Source organism: Maniola hyperantus, chromosome 9 (assembly GCF_902806685.2).
Source record: "Maniola hyperantus chromosome 9, iAphHyp1.2, whole genome shotgun sequence".
Classification (NCBI taxonomy): Eukaryota; Metazoa; Arthropoda; class Insecta; order Lepidoptera; family Nymphalidae; genus Maniola; species Maniola hyperantus.
Window position 1 is genome coordinate 4713763 of NC_048544.1, and position 10373 is coordinate 4724135.

A 10373-nucleotide genomic window follows, 5' to 3' on the forward strand; every position below is an offset into this window, starting at 1 on the left:
TCGCCCTACTGGTTGTGGAAACGTGTTGCCGTAACTTGTTGGCGAAACGTATTGCCAAAACTTATTTGCTGAATATTGTTGTTAAATTATTATTCTCTCTTCTCTTTTCGATCATTCTACAAAGGATGCTTTGGAGCGTTCCGATTGGCAGGCAAGCCCTCTGTGGTGTTTGCCGATCTGTTGCCGATGTTTGCTGTATGTTGTTTACCTTAAGCATCTTGGCGGCACCACAATAATTATTTTATCGTCTGAGCACAACACTAGCAGCACACAAATGCTCAGGTGATCAGAACCACAGAGTAATGATGCTGAGAACATGCTCAGAAAACAATGGCCTGAGATAATCTATGGCCTGCCTACTCAGAACAAGGCATAGAGATAGTATCAGATAGTATAGGTAGGTACATTCATCCAAGGAACAAGGACTATCCTGCCCTAGTAATTTATCTATGGAATGCTAATAATTTTTTTGACAGCATTAATGTCGGCGTTCGCTTGGTGTTTATTTTTGTAATTTACATACAGTAATTTTTGTGATAATCCTAATTAATATGATAAAGTTATGTGAAATATAAGTGTTTTTTGTGGTGAATAGCATTAAACACAAAATGCCGTATTACTGCACTGTACCTCGCTGTACATCGATGGCGGGGAAGGCAAAAAATGTATCATTTCATCAGTTCCCAAGGGACGAGGAGCTTGCAAGACTTTGGAATGATATATTAAAGAGAGGGAAGCCTTACACGAAGTATTCGAAAGTGTGTAGCTTACATTTTACACCGGATGATTATACTATGACTAGCGGGCAAAAAAATAAAGGTAAACAAAACAAAAAGAACACGCTTAAGTTGGTGTTAAATGTTAACTCGTGTAATTTTTTTTGCGGTTGTTAAATAACACTGGTCCGTAATATTCGTTCACAGTTATTATCAGTAGCAGTTATGGCTGTCTGTGCATCTGTAGTTTTTAGAATACAAATCACAAAATAAGGCTGTTTATTATTATTTGGTATGTTTATTTGAGAGTGGGTTTGCCGTAGCACCAGTAACCAGTAACCATTTCATCAAGAGTAACCCGGCTGGCAATCCGGCTCACTACTGAGCACAGTTTTCCTCTCAGCATTAAAAATAGTTTGGCCATAGTTCACCACACTGGCCAAGTGGGTTGGCACTCACACACGTTTGAGAACATTATGAAAAACTCTCAGATATGCAGGTATCCTCATGATGTTTTTCTTCACCTTTAAAGCAAGGTATATATTGCTTAAAACACACATAACTCCGAAAAGTTAAAAGTGTGTGTAACCCCCCGACCTTCCGAATAGGAAGCGGATGTCTTAACACCTAGGCTATCACAGTTTATTTACAATATTTGTGTATGTACAGTATGCAGCTGAAAGCAATGTACATCAACCTTTAGAAGGGAGATAGCAGATTCGTAGAGCGTTGTCCCTGTCGTTGAGACGGACAAAACGTAATATAGGTATGAGTGACAGAGACAACACTCTACAAAGCCGAAATGTCATTCTAAAGACAGATGTACATTACTTTCGGCCGCGTACTGTATAATAATTTTATTGTTTACATCTATAGGACAATGGAGGACCTTGAGAAAAGATGCAATACCTTCACAGAACTTACCTGCCGACTCTCCCGGGCCGCACATGGGAAGAAGTTCTTGGACACCACCACCCGCTATGATGGACGCCAGGGTATGTAAACTGTATAAATTTTTTTAACTTTAATTTTCTATTAAAGATGATTTTTAGGTACAAAGAAAAAGAGATGAAATTTTCACAGAATGTATATTTCGACTATTGCAGCTATAACAGCAAATAGTAAATAGTAAATATTTCAAAAACGCCACCATGAAATATGAAAAAAATTAAAAGTGTTATTTCATTACAAAGGTACAGAATCCTTTGTGTGCAAGTCTGACTGTCACTTGACCATTTTTACTAACTGAGTAATCTTACAATAATATTAAATTATAAAATTTTATTACCTTTATAGATGCACCAACAGATGGCACAAGCTATATATGTTCAGACTATGCTAGCAATGCAGGCAGCTGGCATAACTGCACTTGGCCCTGGTAAGCTAACCCATCTCTACATCTAAATCTTCTTCTTCTTCTTCTATCTTCTATCTAAATATATAAAAGGAAAAGGTGACTGACTGACTGACTGACTGACTGACTGACTGATCTATCAACGCACAGCTCAAACTACTGGACGGATCGGGCTAAAATTTGGCATGCAGATGGCTATTATGATGTAGGCATCCGCTAAGAAAGGATTTTTGAAAATTCAACCCCTAAGGGGGTGAAATAGGGGTTTGAAATTTGTATAGTACACGCGGACGAAGTCGCGAGCATAAGCTAGTCTAAATATATAAAAGGAAAAGGTGACTGACTGACTGACTGATCTATCAACGCACAGCTCAAACTACTAGACTGATTGGGCTGAAATTTGGAATGCAGATAACCGCTATGACGTAGACTTCTGCTAAGAAAGATGTTTTGAAAATTCCTTAAGGGGGTAAAATTGGGATTTAAATTTGGTAGTCCATGCGGACGAAGTGGTGGGCATAAGCTTGTACATCATTAAGTGTAAAGTAAAATTTATTTTTACTTTCAACTCATACATTGATAGTCTCTCACCCATAAAAGTCCCATAGTAATTCCTTGATTATCATTCATTCTTGAAAAAAGTGGCCTGTGTTCATCCCCAGGATGCAAGCTATCTCTGTACCAAATGTCAAAATCAGTTAAACAAATGGGGCTTTAGAATCCTGTGGGAGTGTTGATTTTCTGCGACAAAACAGCCTATGTCGGGCTCCGGGATGCAAGCTATATCTGTACCAAATTTCATCAAAACCAGACTAATGGATGGGCTGTTAAAAGCTATTATACTTGCACGTTCTCGCAACTATAATATTGGTGTGGATTCTCCCAAAATGTGCATTATATCTATGATAAAGCATAAATGCTCAAATATGACATTGTTTGCCCTCTAGAGACCCCATCATCACCGTCGCAAGCTGCAGGAGAAACAGAAACGTCCACATCCCCACCATTATCTCATACATTTACACAATTAGAACAAATTCTCGCACAAAACTCCCATCAAAATATCAAAAACCTTACACAAACTAGCAATTATGAAGTACCTTCGAGCCATAATAATGAAACACATAGAGAAACAGTGACATTTAAGTGCACACAGTGTACGAGATGTTTCAAAGACCCAGACGTTTTCATCCTACACAAACGAACTCATCCCAAAGATGAAACTGGCAACACTGATGAGATGTTACGCGCGAACCCTATTTTAGCTAACCTGCTTAAATCTGACACACAACAAGCTGTTGCGACTGAACAAAATAATTTAGATTCCAATAATATTAAAAGTATCGAAAGTCAAATTATGACGGCTCTAGCCGCAAATATGGAAAATTATCTGCGTAACCTGTCAACAATTATGACTAATGGTAACACTGCGGAAACAATAGATAATCAATTCGAAAATGGAACATCCGATTCTCAAGATGGTGACTCATCCAACTGTGATAGCAAAGACTTAAATGAATCTTCAGACTCAAATTTAGTTATAAATGAAGATGCTTCCTAATTCTTAATAAGCTTTTTTATCAATTCTATTTTATTTCCTATTGGAAGAGGTTATTTTTACAACTCGACTAATTTTTAACTTAAAAAAAATAGAAAATCTACCCACCTTTAGTATTAGAGTAAGATGTATATTTTTCTACTTAACTATAATCTACTTTTGTATTGAAAACAAATCTACCATATTCGTAGATATTTTATAGACTGATGAAAACTTTTAATATGAATTGGACTTGAATTTTAATTTTTACTAAGTATAGATATTTTTAAGTAACTTTAATACAAAAAACCGGCCAAGTGCGAGTCAGGCTCGCGCAACGAGGGTTCCGTACAAAAGTCCTATTTTATCGACATTTTGCACGACATTTCAAAAACTATGATACTTAAAAATAAATAAAAATCTGTTTTAGAATGCACAGGTGAAGCTCTTTCATATGATACCCCACTTGATATAGTTATTCCTTTGATATAATTATTTTGAAAATACTAATTATTAGTTCATGGCCACAATTTAATTTTTTTTGTGTGATGTAACCACAAATTCATGGTTTTCAGATTTTCCCCTAATGTCTGCTATAAGACCTACCTTCGTGCCATATTTCATAATTCTAGGTCAAGGGGAAGTACCTTGTAGGTTTCTTGACAGACAGACAGACAACAAAGTGATTCTATAAGGGTTCCGTTTTTCCTTTTGAGGTACGGAACCCTAAAAAAGAGTAAATGCAAGTTTAAATGCAACTTCGCCCTTTATCCTTTGTTAGTTAAAACGACTATGTACACAGGGCTATTTTAAACATAGTAAAATATAAAAATTTAAGACCAATTTTAATTATAAAGTAATAAAAAGACTGTAGCATACCTTCAATTGGTAACCCACCGTATTGTCACCGTTTTAACACTTTTGGAACGGAGCTATAGGTAATAGTAAGATTACTAATTATGATTTTTAGCAAGTAGGAACCTAGTGCCTTAGATGTCTGTAGAATTTGTATATTTAGTTTTATCAGAAATATAAGCACAGCGTTTCAGATATATTTTTTACTAGATTTTGCTTAGACAGCATATTCTCATCTGTATTTTTAGTAAGTGGAACACAAACAATCTAGAAAAAATAAAAATATAGTTTAGTATTAACTATAGTGCCCGCCAAACAACTTGGGCATAAAGCAGCGTAGTAGGAGAAAGTTGGCGAATCCAGCAAACGAAAGTCGACGTATCAACCAATCACGTGCACTCTCGCCGAATGATCAACCAATCGCGTGCACCCGCCATTCGCCAGCCAATCGGGTCAATACTCAAGTTGTTTGCCGGGCACTGTAACTATTATGGTACGTTCACACTCATGGCCACTGTCGCCCGATGACATCTTTTACTGGGCGGTGCTCGGCAAGTGCACTAATGTTGGAAGGTATTAAGTGCCTTTGTATTGACTCTTGCCCAAGACCAAGGTATTTAATGCCTTTTTACACATATGTTGTTGCCGAACGTTTGCCGTGAGTGTAAACGCAACATTATGTGTTTGGTTTAGTCCACACTGAAGCTATTTTGCTGTACATATATACGTATTTTTTTATAATGGCAACTCATGTACGAGTAGAATATTGTCTATGGTAGGGAATTTTCTTTTTACATATTATATGTAATATACATTTCTTTATTGGAGAATAATATGCATAATTTATTTTGGTGAAATTTGCTAAAATTTGAACTTAAGGTTTCGCACTTCTTTCGCGTTATTTCAGTACATAATTATACGTATTACGCCTAATATTCTATTATTTGTTATTCTAGGTCTAAAACTAAACCAGATATCGATTACCTGACTACGTGTCCATTGATTTTAAGTTTATTTCGTGGTTTAACGACATGTGTATTGTATAAAACGGGTACATAGGTACCACGATTAATTAGACGATTTTAACTGCCGATATTTCGACTCACTTGCCACGACGGGACCTGCAACTGAGGTCTTCCGACTTCGTCCCACGTGGAATTTGGTTTTAAAAATCCCATGAGAACTCTTTGATTTTCTGGGATAAAAGTAGCCAATGTCCTTCGCTGGAATGCAAGCTTTCGCTGCACCATATTTCGTCAAAATCGGTTGAACGGATAGGCCGTGAAAGGCTAGCAGATAGACAGACAGACACACTTTCGCATTTATAATATTATAGTATGGATTTTATTAATAAAACACAAAGTTATGCAACCACCTTTTGAACCCATTCTGACATTGTCTGATCTCTGGAACAAGTTTTACGTACCCTTAGATTCCAAAATTTCGATAGCTACGATTAAGGTATGATTCCGAACCACCCTGCACGCAGCAGTGCTGCCGCAACAGTGCTGTCACCAGCTGTCACAGTGCTGTCGCGGCACTACTGGTCCCCATACAATCTCTATAAGCTTAAATGAGATTACATTCCGAGCTAGGCAGCAATGTCGCGGTAACAATGTAGCGGAACATTGCCGTGCAGCGTGGTTCGGAATCATACCTTTAGACAAGAATATGCATATTATTTTCTTTACTTTGTTATAAGTTTCTAATAACATGTTAGTGTATTATGTATTTTAATGGCAGCCATATTAAGTGTATACAGTGTAAACTATTTACAACGAACTTCGCAAACGAGGCCGGGCTCACTTGGTCGTCATCATTTTCAATCCATCGCCGGCTCACTACTGAGCACGGGTATCCTCTCAGAATGAGAGTTTGACCATCCACCACGCTGCTGACCAAGTGCGGATTGGCAGACTTAACACACCTTTGAGAACATTATGAAGAACCCCCAGCCATGCAGGTTTCCTCACGATGTTTTCCTTCGCCGTTGTATTAAAATGCACGTATCTTCAAAAAGTTATGGGTGCATTCCCGGGAATCGAACTCTCGACACCCCGAAAAGGAAGCCTAATGTCTTAACCACTAGGCACGTCACAGCTATTCAGCTCACTTGGTCACGTGATCCAAAATGTATACAAGGGCCAAGTACAAGGGCGGTACGAGATGCCGTCGGCACCTGTACAGCGATTGTCTAAAACCTGCATCAATCATTATTACAATTTCAATTGTTCTGATTGGCTGAATTTGTGCGATTCTTGTTGCAACAATGTATTGTGGCCAATAGTGAGCGAGCATTAACCAATCAGAGATGATTGCGATCGTGTCATTGTAGCTGTCAAACAACCGCGGTAGGGCCACTGATTCCCTTCGATCTCATAAGAGAGAGAGAGAGGTATGACTATGTACGAGATGAGCGTATAGCGATTTCGTAAAACCTGTATCAATCATTATTACAATCTCAATTGTTGTGATTGACTGAATTTGTGCTATTATTGCAACAATGCATTGTAGCCAATAGTGAGCGAGCGTTAACCAATCAGAGATGATTGCGATCGTGACATTGTAGCTGTCGTCCTCCCGCAATCGCGCAGCAGGGCGATTTCGTAAAACCTGCATCAATCATTATTACAATCTCAATTGTTGTGATTGACTGAATTTGTGCTATTGTTGCAACAATGCATTGTAGCCAATATGCCAATAGTGAGCGAGCGTCAACCAATGAGAGGTGATTGCGATCGGGACATTGTAGCTGTCATTCTACCGCAATCGCACAGCGGCTTACGCGGTAGAGCTGTGCGAGCTATGTTGCACTTTATTGTGTTGTCGAAATAGTCGCTATTTATTTAAACATTTTTGCGGAACGAACCTTGTCTACCTGTAACTGTGCTAACGTATATATTATTTGAGTTTGGGTGGTTTACCGTTACCTATACAATCGACTGTCGACACTAACGAAAGACGCCGAAAGAAAATGGTAAGTCCCCTGAAATTCGTTACAAAAAGTTTACACTAGTGTTATGTGGTCTGGTCGTAGGTACGCAATCTTTAAAATCAAAATTAAAATTTGCTAACCCTTTCATAATGCTTCAAACGAAAAAGGACACCACTATATTATTAAGATCTCATAAATTATTTCTCAGTATCGTCAAATGATTGTGACGTCACATGCCAGTATTTCATAGAAGCTCGCATACTAAGCGCTCGTTTTGACGTTTGAGAAAAAGTTACTGATTTGACTAGTTGTCAAATGCCGGATTAGATTGTGTACCGAATTAGCACCACATATATATAGAAGTAAAAGTAGGTATAAGCCGACCGAAATGTCTGCGAACCTGACTTAGTGACGTCAAGCAACAACGCGCTTGCGTCGGCACCGGTACTGGATAGACGAAAACGGGCGAGTTGCGGGGAAGCGCATTCCAGCGAGGTTCGTAGATATTTCCGCCACGTTATAAGTATAGGTTTCAAATATTACATCAGAATGTTTTTGTGCAAAGAATTGATTCTGCAATATTTTGTTTACTTATTTGTGATATTTGTGTTTTTTCAATTATTCCAGTAGTGTTAAATTTGTAATTGTTGGAAGAATAATGTAAGCGAAGTTATGTTGAGAAACAAAGTTCGAATTTTGATTTTTTAGCTTTGTAATAATCGATTAGGATTTAGGTACCAATTTCTTTATATTGATTTAAACGGGGGATTTGTAAAATATTGCAAAGTACAAAGAGCCCTCATAATATTATCGAAAAATGTATGATTTTATTTAAAAACAGATTTTTTGAATATTATTATGATTCCTTAGAATATCCATTCTTAGTCATGTGTTTAGCTTTCTTTTCCTAATGTTTATGTAAAGAACTTTTCAGTATTTATAGTATGATTAGTATTATTTTGAAATAATTAGGTAGTTATATCATTGCTTTTTGTTGAACTTACGCTTTGATTCAAATTGCTAATGCTATCCCACTTCGACAAACAAATTAGAGCGAGAGATCGGGCCGCAGCAGTGGTGTTCGACCTTTTTTACTCTCGCTCGGCAGTCGAAGAGGGATAGCGGTAGGCATTGGAAATAAAACCACGTCTACTTCGTGGCTCAGGCCTTAGCTCAGGCGCTCTCAATCACGGCGCGCGGCCTCCGTGTTTTGGCTTCAGTACCTATACCAATTTTACCTGTACTATATTCAATAGTTCAGGGCTTCCGAGACGGTCAAGCTGCTTGATCAAAAAAACAGCACTTTTTTCATATTTCGAACACTGTCCGAACGTCGCATGAAGCAAAAATATAAAATTGCATCAAGCACCGTCAAGCAAATAAATTGCTCGACTCAAACATTGTAAACTGTCAAAATGCTTGGCTCAAGCAAAAATCTACGTGCTTGACCGTCTCGGAAGCCCAAAAGATAAATGACAAATAATATAAATAGTGGGTACAGTGCGACAAGGCTAACTTGGCGCGTGGCGCAGATCGGAACTAACGTTGCCGTCAAGTGTCCCCTTAGTTCTTGTTTGAATATTCAGCTTTTGTTCTCCAACAGCGCTTCCTGTCAATGTCATTCAAGTACCAAGAGAGCCTTGTCACACTGTACGAACTATGATTAATACGATGATTTTGAGTGTCGTCGACTCATGCAACTGGGTTGGAATGTCGATAATTCAAAATCATCGTATTAATCATAAGTAGATAAAAGTACGTACCCGCTATTTACATTTTATTAAATAAAGCGTTTAATCAAAAAAACTGGTATACTTCACTAGATGGCCCTAAGTCTACAAAAAGCAATACCTAATACATGTGAATTTTGATCTCTACCCTTAAAACCTTGTAATTAAAATAAGTATAATTAATAAAGAATAATTTTTATCAAATTTTGTTTTATTACATATTATTAACTAAAGCGGCATGTGTTGAAAATTGCCCAAGCGCAAAGATGCACGCTTTTACTTAATTTAACTTATAACTTAATATTTATATTTAAAATTCTATGTGCTTTATCATAAAATAATACCGTAATCCCAGTGTATTAAACGTTGAACGTAAATACGAAAATTTATTGAAATTGGTCAATTCTTATCAACCGAATAAAGATTTCAGGTATACATATTAATCTATGAAAGAGTATAATCAAGTATAATGCCAGAATCTTATGAAAAATACGGAAATGAAATTCCTGTTAGTAACACTACTCTAACGTTACTCTATGAATATACTCATCTGATGTTTCATCTGTGGTCCAAAATCATTCTAGAATCCAGAGCCGTAAAGCTAGTTAATAAAGGAAAACAAAGCTTAATCGAAAATGTTTATGGCGGCTTCACATGCTTGTAACAACAAGCACTGACAAGCGTGTTGGACGGGTGTTTGCGTATGATTCTTGACAACGCTTGGGAGTGCTTGTCATTGATAAGACTCAAGCCAAATACTATGTACATAGTGGAAGCACCCTATACTTGTGGCAAACAAAAAGCACTGGCATGCGTGTGGACGGATTTTCCGTAATCCAACGCTTGTCTTCCGATACGATTGGCTGCAAGCCAAACATTAGGTATGTACAAAAAGTACTCTGTGTTGTTTGCTGATGCTTGCGGTATGTTGTTTGCCACAAGAGTAAGGCACTTCCATAAAACGTACCTACTCTGTGGTGTCTCCCGATGCTTGCTGATCAGTAGCCGGTAGGAAATATTGTACATCGTTATTTAGAAAGAGATTTCGTCTTTGTAGAGCGTTGTCTCTGTCACTCACCCAAGGTGTTCGGGTAACTTTTTACTTTTTATGCCGTTTTAATCAATAATGACTAGTATTATCTAGATCCTAGGACATATTTTGACTTATTTTATTATTACATACCGATCTGACTTTCGGAGCTGTGGTTTATAGCCTTGTGGTTAGGACGTCTGCCTTCTCATTGGA

General features: G+C 37.6%; 1 protein-coding gene across 1 annotated transcript; it reads left to right on the plus strand.

Annotated features, from left to right (window-relative positions):
- Positions 1-482: 482 nt before the first annotated feature.
- Positions 483-5258, plus strand: LOC117985635 (uncharacterized). Its single transcript, XM_034972411.2, has 4 exons — positions 483-819; positions 1593-1711; positions 2013-2094; positions 3018-5258. Exons 1-4 carry the CDS (start codon positions 609-611, stop codon positions 3629-3631), a joined length of 1026 nt encoding a protein of 341 aa, XP_034828302.1. The 5' UTR covers positions 483-608; the 3' UTR covers positions 3632-5258.
- Positions 5259-10373: the final 5115 nt, after the last annotated feature.

Coding starts and splice junctions, on each gene's coding strand:
- LOC117985635 (XM_034972411.2), top strand. CDS start 609: ATGCCGTATTACTGCACTGTACCTCGCTGTACATCGATGGCGGGGAAG. Junction 1,712..2,012: donor CCGCTATGATGGACGCCAGG/GTATGTAAACTG, acceptor TTACCTTTATAG/ATGCACCAACAGATGGCACA. Junction 2,095..3,017: donor CATAACTGCACTTGGCCCTG/GTAAGCTAACCC, acceptor TTTGCCCTCTAG/AGACCCCATCATCACCGTCG.